The sequence below is a fragment of the Amia ocellicauda genome, chromosome 19 (assembly GCF_036373705.1).
Source record: "Amia ocellicauda isolate fAmiCal2 chromosome 19, fAmiCal2.hap1, whole genome shotgun sequence".
Classification (NCBI taxonomy): domain Eukaryota; kingdom Metazoa; phylum Chordata; class Actinopteri; order Amiiformes; family Amiidae; genus Amia; species Amia ocellicauda.
Window position 1 is genome coordinate 17,644,509 of NC_089868.1, and position 14,035 is coordinate 17,658,543.

General features: G+C 37.4%; 1 protein-coding gene across 3 annotated transcripts in view; it reads right to left on the reverse strand.

Moving 5' to 3' along the window:
- The window catches only part of LOC136714406 (BTB/POZ domain-containing protein 19), a 37,858-nt gene that overhangs the window by 4,411 nt on the left and 19,412 nt on the right, over positions 1-14,035 (reverse strand). For 2 of the 3 annotated variants that reach the window (XM_066691904.1, XM_066691903.1), the window contains exons 5-7: positions 6,166-6,234; positions 1,200-1,331; positions 479-604 (exon numbers count right to left, since the gene is read on the reverse strand). In XM_066691904.1, the coding sequence (XP_066548001.1) occupies positions 479-604; positions 1,200-1,331; positions 6,166-6,234 (327 nt within the window). The remainder of the gene's footprint in view (positions 1-478; positions 605-1,199; positions 1,332-6,165; positions 6,235-14,035) is intronic. The other variant, XM_066691905.1, reaches the window with a different exon arrangement.

Here is a 14,035-nt window from a genome sequence, read left to right on the forward strand (position 1 = left end):
AATCACAAAATTGGACATTTTGGGGTTTAAAAAGGAAAAAACTTCAATAAAATGTGATTTCATTACATTACTAAAACTGCAAACTGAAAGATAATCATAGACAGGAATAGTAGGCCAATATATGGTGACTATTTTAACCAATGAATGGATGTTTTGTAGTAATCGACTACATTGGATCATATTCATTTTTAAAGTTAAAACCTATATTGTGGACCTACAAATCTACACTTTTTTGGATCAAGGTGAATAAAATAATTGGTTAATCTTCAGGGACACAAGGAGCCATTTTTTGAGAAAAGAAGGTTCACACGAGATTAACAGATTTCTTTAGGTTCTTGCTTCCACTCAATGCAACTTCTTGCAAAGTACATCTTTGCTTGAAAAGCGGTGGTATCGATTAGATGACAAACTCAGCCCTGCAGACCTCCTTGAGCTCACAGTGATGTCTTGAGTGGGTATTGATTATGTACATACTTACAGGAACAAGACTGTCTTTGTGGTTGTCTTTCTCCAGCCTGGTGAGCTCATCTGGGGAGAGCAGAGCCAGCCGCAGCTCCTTCACAGCATCTTTGACTACTTCCGGCAGCGGCTGCTCCAGGACTACCTTTGGTTCATTCACCATACAAAGTGGTAACAGCATTAGGCTTTTTTTCCATTAGTTTACCCCAGGGCTTACAAGGGAAGCCCAACCTTAAATGACAGTTTTCATATAGCTTAAAAATGTTGATTCATGAGGCTTGGCATTGGGATTTCCTTTTCAGACAAGCCATTATTTATCTTGATATTTATTGCTAAAAGTGAAGGGATGTGAGTAAGAGATTAAGAATGATTGCACAGCATTTCATACCTTGTGAAAACATTGGTTTGTGTGTGCAGGTATTTGCCGGCAGATGTAATCAGCAGGTTTACGTAAACAATGCGCTTTACTTCACAGAAATAATATGCTTTATAAAGATAAGACGGAAAAGTGAAGTCCTGACTTTCATCACCATTCTCTTTATCGAAGGCTGGGGCTGAAGGTGGGGGGGTTCTTAACGCCCTGCTCATTACGCACACCTAAACCACAGCCGCAAGGTTACAGTCACTATGGAAACAGGGAGTGCGAGGAGATGGTTTTCACATTACATTTCTATGTCTGCTTTAGAAGGAAAGAAAGAAAAGAAGGCTTTGTGTGGTACTCTCGTCCGCCTGTTACGTACTGAATTGACGTGAGCCCACTCGCGCACAGCACACAGGAGTTCCAGCTCGTCAATCAGCAGCGAGTCGCTCTGCAGGATGGGAACCAGGGCCAGGTCTGACAGCTCATGGAAGCCACGGGTCTTTACAATCTCCTGCCAACAGGAAGACTACAATTAAGAGGTGGGGGAGGGGGGAGTCATGTAGAATAAACACAGTCAAATAATCCGTGACTGAGAAAGCAGATAAAGAGGAACTGTTCCAAGAGCAACAAGTTCACACCTTTTCCTAATCAGGAACATGCATATATCGCACATTTGCTCTCGCCAGTGGATGTTTCTTGTATTGTTAATTTATAATCCAACAAAGTCAATAAAAGCATGAATAAAAAACAGGAGAGTGGACGCACCGCACCCACTTGTAAGCTGATTTGGTAGAGACTTGTTATTAAATGCAGTACAGCATGTTGCTACTAACAGTGTTTGTATCAGATACCACTGCACTGCCCAGACAGCTTTTTTATGTTGCTTTCAGAGTTGCTAGGTAAACACTTCAAAAGATTAGACTGAAGTATTCAAAATGTGTTGAGGGCATGTTTTGGTTTCCAACACAGAGTGAGAGTGTTCACCTGGAGCTACAAGATTATATATTGTACAAGTTATATAACACTGAATTGTATTTGCTTTTGAGGTGCAGTGCCATTCTTAACAGCAACATTGTATCTTCAGTGTACTGCTATAACAAAATACTTCAGCTTTTCAGATTGCACATTTCTGCTTTTAAAACTCGCTACACAAATTAATCTATGTTTTCATAATTAAAAATACCAATTAAAAAAAACAATTAAGGCCCTTCAGCACGTGTATACATTTTGCATCATTATTAAGCGTTTTTAAAGCTATGAGCCATCAATCACAACATATATTGACCACTGACAATGCTCATCATGCCAGACTATATAAAAAAGAGGTATAAGGGTCAAAACTATCCATCTGTTTATTTTTGTTATGTCTCACCATACATTTAGGGTCATAACATACAAATTCAAGCCCAAGAGACTTCCCTCTGTATTTGAACTGCAAACATTTACATACATTAACGTGTTTGTCTTATTTGACTTACCATCCTCACGTAATTCAAAAGTTAACATAAAATAGGCAGCTGCCATTCAATCAATCACTGGCATATTCCCACCATTCATCCGCTCAATAAAGGAGATTCACAAGACAAACTCACTGATTTAAAAGCTGACCCAAACCCTGACAGTGTTTTGTTTTAATGTATGTCATCCCATGCTTGAAGCTCTTAGAGAAAGGTCATGCTGAGGTGAGAAAGGTCAGACGTCCCCTTCTCTGAGAGCAATGGGGATTGCACAAGATGTTACCACGAAGTGTTTAATAGCTACTAATACACTTCCCCCATCCCATAAACACAGTAGGAGTGACAGCATGGGAGCCAGGAGTGTCTGGCATATAATCTGGTGCTTCGAACTGAAAATATGTAATTTTAATTTTAATATGTAATTTCTAAATAAACCACGTTTTAACATGAACACAAAGGATGTAGCTCACAATATCTTCTAATATGTACACTCACCTAAAGGATTATTAGGAACACCTGTTCAATTTCTCATTAATGCAATTATCTAACCAACCAATCACATGGCAGTTGCTTCAATGCATTTAGGGGTGTGGTCCTGGTCAAGACAATCTCCTGAACTCCAAACTGAATGTCTGAATGGGAAAGAAAGGTGATTTAAGCAATTTTGAGCGTGGCATGGTTGTTGGTGCCAGACGGGCCGGTCTGAGTATTTCACAATCTGCTCAGTTACTGGGATTTTCACGCACAACTATTTCTAGGGTTTACAAAGAATGGTGTGAAAAGGGAAAAACATCCAGTATGCGGCAGTCCTGTGGGGGCGAAAATGCCTTGTTGATGCTAGAGGTCAGAGGAGAATGGGCCGACTGATTCAAGCTGATAGAAGAGCAACTTTGACTGAAATAACCACTCGTTACAACCGAGGTATGCAGCAAAGCATTTGTGAAGCCACAACACGTACAACCTTGATGCGGATGGGCTACAACAGCAGAAGACCCCACCGGGTACCACTCATCTCCACTACAAATAGGAAAAAGAGGCTACAATTTGCACAAGCTCACCAAAATTGGACAGTTGAAGACTGGAAAAATGTTGCCTGGTCTGATGAGTCTCGATTTCTGTTGAGACATTCAGATGGTAGAGTCAGAATTTGGCGTAAACAGAATGAGAACATGGATCCATCATGCCTTGTTACCACTGTGCAGGCTGGTGGTGGTGGTGTAATGGTGTGGGGGATGTTTTCTTGGCACACTTTAGGCCCCTTAGTGCCAATTGGGCATCGTTTAAATGCCACGGCCTACCTGAGCATTGTTTCTGACCATGTCCATCCCTTTATGACCACCATGTACCCATCCTCTGATGGCTACTTCCAGCAGGATAATGCACCATGTCACAAAGGTCGAATCATTTCAAATTGGTTTCTTGAACATGACAATGAGTTCACTGTACTAAACTGGCCCCCACAGTCACCAGATCTCAACCCAATAGAGCATCTTTGGGATGTGGTGGAACGGGAGCTTCGTGCCCTGGATGTGCATCCCACAAATCTCCATCAACTGCAAGATGCTAGCCTATCAATATGGGCCAACATTTCTAAAGAATGCTTTCAGCACCTTGTTGAATAAATGCCACGTAGAATTAAGGCAGTTCTGAAGGCGAAAGGGGGTCAAACACAGTATTAGTATGGTGTTCCTAATAATCCTTTAGGTGAGTGTATTTGCATTGCTCAAGGGTTTTAATAAAACTGGATTGTTAACATTTTGTTAAATATTTTGTACCTATAGGCGGGCGGGGGGGTTGAATAATGAAAGGAAAGGTGATGCTCGTCTTTGCTAGCCTTGACTCAATACATAAACATACGAATTGTGGGGCTTGTTTTTTGGAACCTATAGAATAAAAAAAAACTCTGAGCAAATGAGGCATTCATCTTTGAGGATGCTGTTTCATAACCAGCATGGTGCACTCTACATCTAATTAAACTAAAAAGTAACAGGGCGCTGTGTTCCTAATGGGGAGTTGTTCCAGCGCTAACCACATGAATGACTCAGAAGATCCAGCCCTGGCTATTAACACCAGCAGTCTTCCTGCCTGCAGTCCCACTGAGCAATACAGCTCCGGCTCCTTCATTTCAAACTGCTACAATTGTTTTGGGGACGTGTTGACTTAAGATGCAAGGATGGAAGGAAAATAAATTAGCAAAATGACTCATGGCGCTGAACATTTTTATAATGACAGGATATAGATATTTCCATAGTAACAGGTTCCTCAGCTCAAGGTGATCCACCTTAAAGTGTATGGACCTGTTAATGGAAATGTATAGGAAGGTGATAATTAACTATCACTCAAAATACACCAAGAATTGTATCACTTATCAATAACGGTCATTTGTAAAGCTATCTATCCTGCATACTAATTCAGACCTATTTTATAACCATCATGCCACTGCTCAGTACAATGGAGTTACAAATCAGAAATGATATCCACTTAATGCACTCTAAGAAGAACTAATATAATTAGATTAAAAAATACTATTATAAAAGAACATGCATTGAAAATAATCTGGGGGGATGCTTACAATGCAGACACATATTTAATATTCAATTCCATGTTGAAAACTTGACAATCGCACAATGGAATAATTGTGGTGCAAGTCAGTGCCATTGTGATATGGCATTCCTACAATTTTCTTCTGCAACTTGGGTCTGTGGCACTGGATCAATATTTATTTATGTGGTTTCTCATATCTGAATCAGCATTATTAGCCGTGTTCATGCCTGGTTCATCTGAAATGCTAATCATCCTCTTCTGTATTGTTGTGCATTATACAGTAGATAGCAGATTTTAGCGTTGGTTCAGGATAGAAAATTTCAAAACTAAATCCATGTTAGATGATGAAATATGTTGTGCCGGACTCTCCCTGGCAGGGATAGTTGAATGACTAGGGCAAATATTTATTAAATTCATCACTTCTATAAGAGTTTGCAAAATGTTCTTGATTGGCTATAAAAATGTGTTTAGTTTGATAAGTTTGAGCATCCAGTCAGATCAGATGGGGTAGTAGGTATTTACATGTGAGGGTAGAACATTTCTTAAGGCAGAAATGTGACATGAAATTCAACCAGGGAAATCACGGATGACTTCCAACAACCTTGGAGTCCAAATGCTGATGAATCGCTGGGCTGCAACAGCATTAAATAATTAAATTTACACACGGGAAAGCGATCTTGAGTCCCAAATGTGTGTGTGTGTGTATGTGTGAGTGAGAGAGTCTGATCAAAAAACTAATACAGAAAAATAATTTAAACTCAGATTTTGTATTTAAATTATATTTTCAGTGTTGTCAGTAATGTATAAAGCAAAGACAAAACATAATTGCCAAATTCCCCTACCTGGGTGTGAATGACATTGATGAGTATTCACAGCACAAAACACCTTTTTATCTGCTGCTCTGCATATATGGGTATCTCTCTTATTTTCCACAAGGCATATCATGCGGCTTCCTCTTGAACTAAAGAACAATCTGAAGAGCGATTGTCTTGGAGCGAGTCTCCATGGGAAACCTTACTTGCAATTCATTCCCTTCAATCTGAATCATCAAGAAAAATGTCCAAAAAACACCACAATGTAAAGGAAGTCAGTTGTGATCAGAAGTGGTCATTAATTCTAATTCTTTTTCCTTTCACAGTAGTAGTAAGTAAAGGCTTTCTCCTGCAGTCACAGAAATATGGTGTCTCAAGTAACAAACATTATAATAATAAAAGAATGCTTAAAGAACAAAAGTCTAATTTTGTCTCGGATGTATAAAAGCCTGCCAATTAAATGATGACACCACTCTATATTCACGATTTCCCATTATACACCCACTTCCCAATAACTCAGCCTAGCACCTACCCGAGTGTGATTTTCTATAAACGTGAGGCACGTCTCCTTCATATCAAATTGGCCGTATGTCACTGCAGCCTGAAAAATAAAAAAGCAACAACAATAGTTTATGCCAGGCAACACTATTGAAGATGCCCCCCCACATCATACACAGACAGATACACAGACATTGTATGTGAATAATTTAGCATTGTTCTGTTAGGAGGAAAGCTCAACTGGAATAGAATATTTATTGCTTCTAGGACACTGACATTGTTTTCATTCAAAAAGTAACAATGAATTTAAGCTAATGATAATGGCTTTACCTGAAGAAGGGTATGGTGTTTAAATCGAATCTAATATTTAACTTCTTCCAGTATCTTATCACAATTTATTAGACTTAAAAAGTCAAACTTTGTCAAACTGTAATTTTGTGAAAGATAAGAAATAGTTTGAGTTCTGTCATAGCAAAAAGACACACTTACAACCACTTTGTATCCTAAGACACTACATACAAAAACCAATAGGGGCTCAAACTATGGAGGGTGATCAATGCCAAAATTAAGATGAACGTGATTATGAACATGAAGATGAACATGAACAGGATTATGAAGATGATTATGAAGACGAACATGAGGATTATGAACGTGAACATGAAGATGATGATTATGAGCTCTGGATAGGACAATAAGCGCACTGATCCCGCCCACCAGCTCTGATTGACAGAGTTCAATGTTTTGTCACATTGAATAAAAAAATACAAGAGACGCTACGAAATGTAGAAGCGCACTGAGAAATGTGAATAGCAAAGAGACAAACGGGAAATAAATATATACATGTTGGAACTAATGAATGTATAAATGCATGTTGAAATAAATAAACAAATAAATAGATGAATACATAAATAGATAGCCCTAAATGTCCATGTATTTGTATAATCGTGTATTTATTTTCTCTGTGTATGTATTTAAAATGTAAGCTTGGATAGTCCGCCATACTCTGAAACCGTGTAACTCCATGTTTGTTTGTTTTTTTAATATATATACCTAAAAAACATCTTCCATACATCATAATTCGGACCCAAAAAATTCCAGTCTCACAGTCATGCGTTTTACCGAGTACTCTGAGCCTCGCTATGGTGAATGTGCATTGTGACGCGGGAGAGCGGGGTTCGAGTCCCCGCCGAGTCGTTACGTTATGAATATAGCTTTCCTGTATCTTTATGTATGTGTACTATAGCTCCACAATACATTGTATAAAGCCTACAATTATTGCAATAGAGTAAAATCTAGCACTTAAACTAACACCTCCCTTTATATATAGATACCGTGTGAGCGAGTAGATGCGTCTCTAAATTTTCCACACAATATGGAAACTATTCAGTTTTAACTTCCATTGAAACACGTCTGTCCGCCCTCGCTCTGCGTCTGACTTCTGACCACTTTCTATGGCAACATTGTAAAAGCGAAGTCTGCATCTTCATCTTCATCAGTGGTATATTTTGGGTCCAAATTATGATGTATGGATGATGTTTTTTAGGTATATTTATTTACTTATTAGTCTATTTCAACATGCATTTATACATTCATTAGTTTCAACATGTATATATTTATTTCGCGTTTGTCTCTTTGCTATTCACATTTCTCAGTGCGCTTCTACATTTCGTTGCGTCTCTTGTATTTTTTTATTCAATGTGACAAAACATTGAACTCTGTCAATCAGAGCTGGTGAGCGGGCAGTGCGCTTATTGTCCTATCCAGAGCTCATAATCATCATCTTCATGTTCACATTCATAATCCTCTTCATAATCATGTTAATAATCATCTTCATGTTCATAATCACGTTCATCTTAATTTTGGCACTGATCACCCTCCATACAAACCATGGCCTTAGGAACTACTATATGTCCTAATGTAGTTGTATCTCCTTCTCCAGTCTTAATTTTGTGGTTTAATTATTAGTAAAGAAGAAATCACATAGATCTGTTTTCATCCCCCTGAACATCTCAGCGGCACATTCACAGAATGAAAATAAAATGGCATGCTTGCTTAGAGAGTGCAAGGAGAGGGAAAGTGGAAAACTAAATAAAATCTGAATCAATTACAAACTTCTGTGTTCAGCAGCACAGCTGCATTAAAACAAATACAGGAGTTAAATTCTAAGATTTATCACTCATGTTAATATAAATGTAGTGCATAGTTATTTTTTATGTTTACAAAATCTCAGGGGCTTTTCACTGTGGTTTACAAGTCTTGTCTAAAGGCTCTGTGAATAGAACACGGATTCTAAATAAAATTTAGTATAGTGTATAATCGCTTTTTCAATCCATAACAAAAACAGGAAGCTACTGAAGAGGCTGACAAACAAACTAACAGTGATCTCTCAATGCAGCAGATCATATGAAAATCACACATACTCAACTGATACAAACATCTACAGTGAAATATAAATAAATTGTGGAATGTATGACCCCTGCCATAATACTAATTCAAGTGTAATCTTTATGCAAATTGTGGTTAATATAAAAGGCTGGATGAGGACAATATGGTGGTAATAAATACTGTCGGTTTCAGTGCAATAAAACACAACCCTATCTGAGTATTTCAGAGAAATAAAACAAAGTCCAAAGACAGATAAGAACAGAAATACCATACCATATAGTTGTACTGGTAAAATACAAACCACAATATTTAAATGTATTGCTTTAAACAAGGAAGACTGTAATCCCTCCATTTGAGCTATATATAGCAATAACAGAGATAACTAAACAGTCCCCACACTTCCACACTTGACCCTTGATATTTGTTTTAGTGGTCTCTTATAGTATGTGATCTTTTAAATCAGTAATTGTAGATGAATATGTTATGACCATTATGAAAATGTGTTTAAATCAGGAACAGCTGGAGTTTTTAAGCCTATGGCTTATGGCAAATGGTCCATTTTCATCAAGGCTCCTCAAAATCGAAAGCATGTCAAATTATAATTATATTTTAAAGTAGCTTCTTTTCATAAAGCAACTCCTTAAAAATCCTGGTGCTAGAAATAAGAAAGTACCCTATAGGTTCTACCTTGGAGCTGACATCTTCATTCAAATAGATTTTATGTGGAAGTATTTTTCACAGAAATAAGTTGGTATTGGTTTAAAAGTAAGAGTTTTATTTTCCCTTCTAAATTACAGTTAAGGTAAAATATGATGGATGTCTTAGCCAATCACAGATACAGAAGCCGGAGAAATACAATTTTTAAAAAGTCAGTGGCAGTACAAAATCCCGGAAAGCCTTGTTTTGCATTTAATTAAAATAGTAATTGTTTTTCTTTCCACATCAATAATGACGTTTAGACATCTACAATACCCAGTGGTACAGCCCCCATTCCAATTCCATTACCGAAACTGTCCTTTAACATTCTAATCTGCACTTAAAGGTCATGCTGATAAATTCACCTATCAGGGTAAAAGCAAGAGGCACCACCCACTGAAGTAAACAACGACACAGCTCTTATGAAAACACAACAGAGCACAGAAGAGACAGCTCTTGAAATGAAAAGAAACGGGCGTTTCAGAATGGCAGGAGACCAGTGGATCGATGCTCAAGTGACAACTACAATTATAGTCTCTCCTGAATTTAGGGGATTTGAAATCAGTATTACAGTTATGCCTAAACCTGCACTTACTAACACAGAAACACAAAAACTATACATAATACTTTTAAAAGCTTATTCGTTCTCTCTAAACACCGGTGTACAAAAAGGCGTTCATAACAAATCAGAGTTCAAGGCTCACAGATTTCTCCAGCTGTAGACAATACAGTTAATAAACATCTGTATTCACAACAGGCCATGTTTATTCTTTATGTGTCATTTAACCAGAAGAGTTGAGACCATATATAAATAAACAGCAATTTATACTCATTTACTGCTCTGGAAGAATTAAATTAAGTGTTTTCTTAGTTTTATTCTTCAGTAAGCATATCATGGTCTCTTCACAAGTCAAGCTTATGAGCTATAAACCCATTCATTCAATGTATGCAAGGATATAAGCAGCTAAGACAATCAAATTCTCAAAAACAATTACAAATGCTCTAGCAGGTACGCAGTGTTTAAATTACTTTTGAAACCATTTAAGCAAACAGCCACACATTTTGAATATTGTATAAGGCACAAAACCCCAACCTGCTAAGTATGACTAACTGAATCATATATATTTAATTAGTATAAAATGCAAATAACTCAATGGAATTTAGCCAACAGCACAAAAATTAATCTGATAATCTCCTAGCATTCCTTTAAGTAGATGTAATGCCCTGAACAAGAAAATAATATAAACAGAATATGCCTAGTTCCTTTGCCTTTTATCTTCAACTTTCTAGTTTGTTCATTTAAGATTGTAGAGGAACAACTAAAAATAATCATCAAAACAATACAATAATAACCTTTGCACAGTATTACCTTTTGCAAGAATGCTACCATTGCTCTGATACTACCAACCCTGTCATGGGCAAATCTAAAATGTTTTAATGTTCTCTATTTTAGAGAAAAAAAGTATAGTTCACAATAGTGTACAAAATGAATTAATTAAATATTTGACCCATCAAAACAGAGGGAAAATGAAATTGGTTTGCATTTATTATGACATCTACTGAACTGGTGTGAGAAATGGAAAGGGGAAAACCTGCATGTGTGTCATGGATTACTTCAGCCGGCTCTCACTTTCATTATTACTTTAAAATGGATCAACTGAATTGGGCATGTGACCCACCACAACAGTACTGCTGAGTTGCTAGTTTACAGTCAACACTCCATTGTAAACAAAGCACTTTCACCAAACCTAGGTCCCATGTGATTCAGTCACATGTGCAAACGTGCACTTTGTCCACTGAGGGTAACCGATATGTATGCTACTGCAATCTAGAACTGTGCGACTGAACTTTTTGTACTCCATTCTCACAAGGTCCCCATCTACATTATCCTAAATGCATTCAGCTGCATTTTCAATGTATCACAAACTGCCAACAAACCGAGTCAATGGCAAGAAGTGTTGCCAAAGTACATTTTAAACGTATGCAACTGCCTTGGCCAACTCAATTTGCACCTTAGCCATTAAAGCTTTCTTATCTTCCACTTTACAGTTAACATCAGTCCCAGTGTAATATGGTACTCAGTAAATTGTGCAGCGGTTTATTCATGAAAGAGAAATACTGCACTTTTGGAAAATGCATCTGACTGGATTAATTAAATTAACAAGATAGACAATTATTTGTACTTAGTGCTGGTTTAAGGGGCAGCAAACAGAGCATGGCATGAAGCTATGAAAGGCTTTGAATGTGAGAGGGTCGGGGGTGGTGGAGTCCACTCCTTAGCCACCCCCACCCACGTTGACCAAAAATTCTCTTAAAAACGGCATCATCTAAAATGATTGTAAAAACCCTGAATCAGCATTTCTGTTTCAGTTGTACAGCACCTGCGAAACGATAAAACTTCAATACATTCCTCACAATTTTTTGTGACTTGTAATTTTGAAAATGCTATTTTGATCTGAGGGGAAGTTTTTAATGGAGCAAATTAAGTCTGGTGTATTGTGGGACAGTCCCAGTTTCATTCCCACCCTTCACTTCTGCCATTTCCTCCCCTGTCAGCTCAGGAATACCACCCACCTGCACCGTGGCCACAGACAAGTGAGCAACTCAGAATCGTGTGATTTTGCTGAAAAACATTATAAACTTCCTTTCTAATCTAAATGCTAGCCTTCAATCACGAAGACAGCATCAAAGATTTTAAATAAGTTTCAGAAATGGGGGTGGATGTTGACTCAAATCATGTTAGCAAACTTGAAAGTAAGCCATAGAAATACCACTAATTTATTTTGGGTTTTTTTTGATGACTCACACAAAGATGCACCAAAAGGTGGGACTGTGGTTTGACTTGGCAAAAATGACTGTAATTAGATGTAGTATACTGTATATTGACAAACAAAACAAAATGGTATTTTATGTCATTGTTTTAATTTACTGCAGAGGTGTTTAATAGTGGCTGACAGATGACATAGAAATGTGGTCCAACATAGAATCACAGATGTTATAAATGAACCGGTCACCAATTACAATGAAAGCACACAATAGACTCAATTTTTGCAACTTCCTATACAAAAATACAGAACATTTAAATGCAGCAGAAATATGATTATAATAATTTTCCCTCTAAGGGTTAAGTTAATATAATTTAATTTATTGTGTCTATTATTTCAACCAAGGTCTCCACAGGTAAACAGTTCTGCTTCCTCAATTAAATGACTTTGCTTAAAACACACCACCAACTTCATCCCTTACAAAAATGACAATAGGCTTCCAAATCATAAAAGGAAAGCTGAAGAAAACAGAATACAGGAAAAAAAGGGGGAGGGGGAAGAAAAGAAAAAACATTTGAGTTTAACGGAAAAGAGAATACTGTGGTTTTTATGCTGAGTAAAAGGAAACTGTTTGCTTTCCTCCTACAGCCTCACCTTCTCAAAATGAGTTTTACCTTTTATGTCTGGAACCCTACAAACAGTAAGTCAAATTCCCCCAATGGCAAACACAGCATAAAAAATGTAAAAGTCTCTTTGTATTCCTAGAATGTAACTCCCCCCCCCCCCCCTCACCCCCACCCCCACCCCCAAAATTGCTTCAGGTTTCTTAGAGTGATTTAAGAAAATACACCCACTGTAATGGGTTCAGTGAAACACTATATTACCAAAACCCATGGGACAATACCAAGTCTCTCAGCATGTGTTTAGGGTAAAGGGTATAGGCCCACCCCTTGCCTCAATGAAGGCTGTAGTGTGAAAAATGACTGCCTGTTTCAATAAAGTTTGAGAATTAGCTAAAGGGATATTGTTCCATTCATTCTGTAGTGCAAATCCTAACGCAGTGAGGAAAGTGGGTCTCCTTGTCCAAGTCTACCCTGGGCAGTTTGGTCAATGCAGTGGATCAAGTGGATAACATCAACAAGCATGGAACTGACTAGAGCATAATTGTGTTAATATAGCATAAATACATCTATATTATACACTGAACAATTTGGTATTTGAATGAACCACACACACATATACAAAGGCTTTTCTGTTCTTGTTGTTTTTTGTTTTACTCTTATATGCCTTATAATGATTTAGTAAAAAATAATATAATTACGAAGACGGTTGAATTCCAGTTTCTTATACAACATACGTTTTATGGAAGAACAATTATGTTACTGTTAAAATGTGGTGTCATTTATGCCATATTTCACAATTCTTATCGTTTTGTTTTTTGAATTACTTAATCTGTACTAAATAAATAAGCATTACATTGTATTGCCCTTTTCGCAGATTTCCAAAATTAATTCAACCAGATTTTTTCAGGGATGGTAACAATTGGCCTTTCTGGCAGTAACTGCTGCTGTGATTAATGATCCTGTATTTTTAATGAAATGCTGTTGTGCATGTTAGTGCTTAGCTACTTGCATTTAACCCAGCTGATATTACTGAGAGACAAATTTAGGCCACTGCAGCAGCGCTCTCCGTCTCCCGTCTCCCTCGTTCTGATACTCAGTTTCTAATACCATCTATCTTCTGACCTTGTCCTGCTTTATATCGGTCTTACCTTAATTTTTCCCTGGCATTCAGCTTCCAGCTTCAGTCATTGCTGTATATTCTCAAATGACTGATTTAGGCATAAACAGGGCAATTTCTAGAGAAGACTGTTGGGTTGGGATATGATGACATTACCGTAGATGTGGTAACCTTATCTGTTTATTAAATATTTATTTAATGGCAAAGAAGTGAATGGAGTTGTTTAGTACAATTTTAAAAATATCTAAGCTGGGCAGTTTATCAGCACAGTATGAGGCATTTTGCCACCAGTAGATTCCAGTGTGTCAGTCAGAGGGT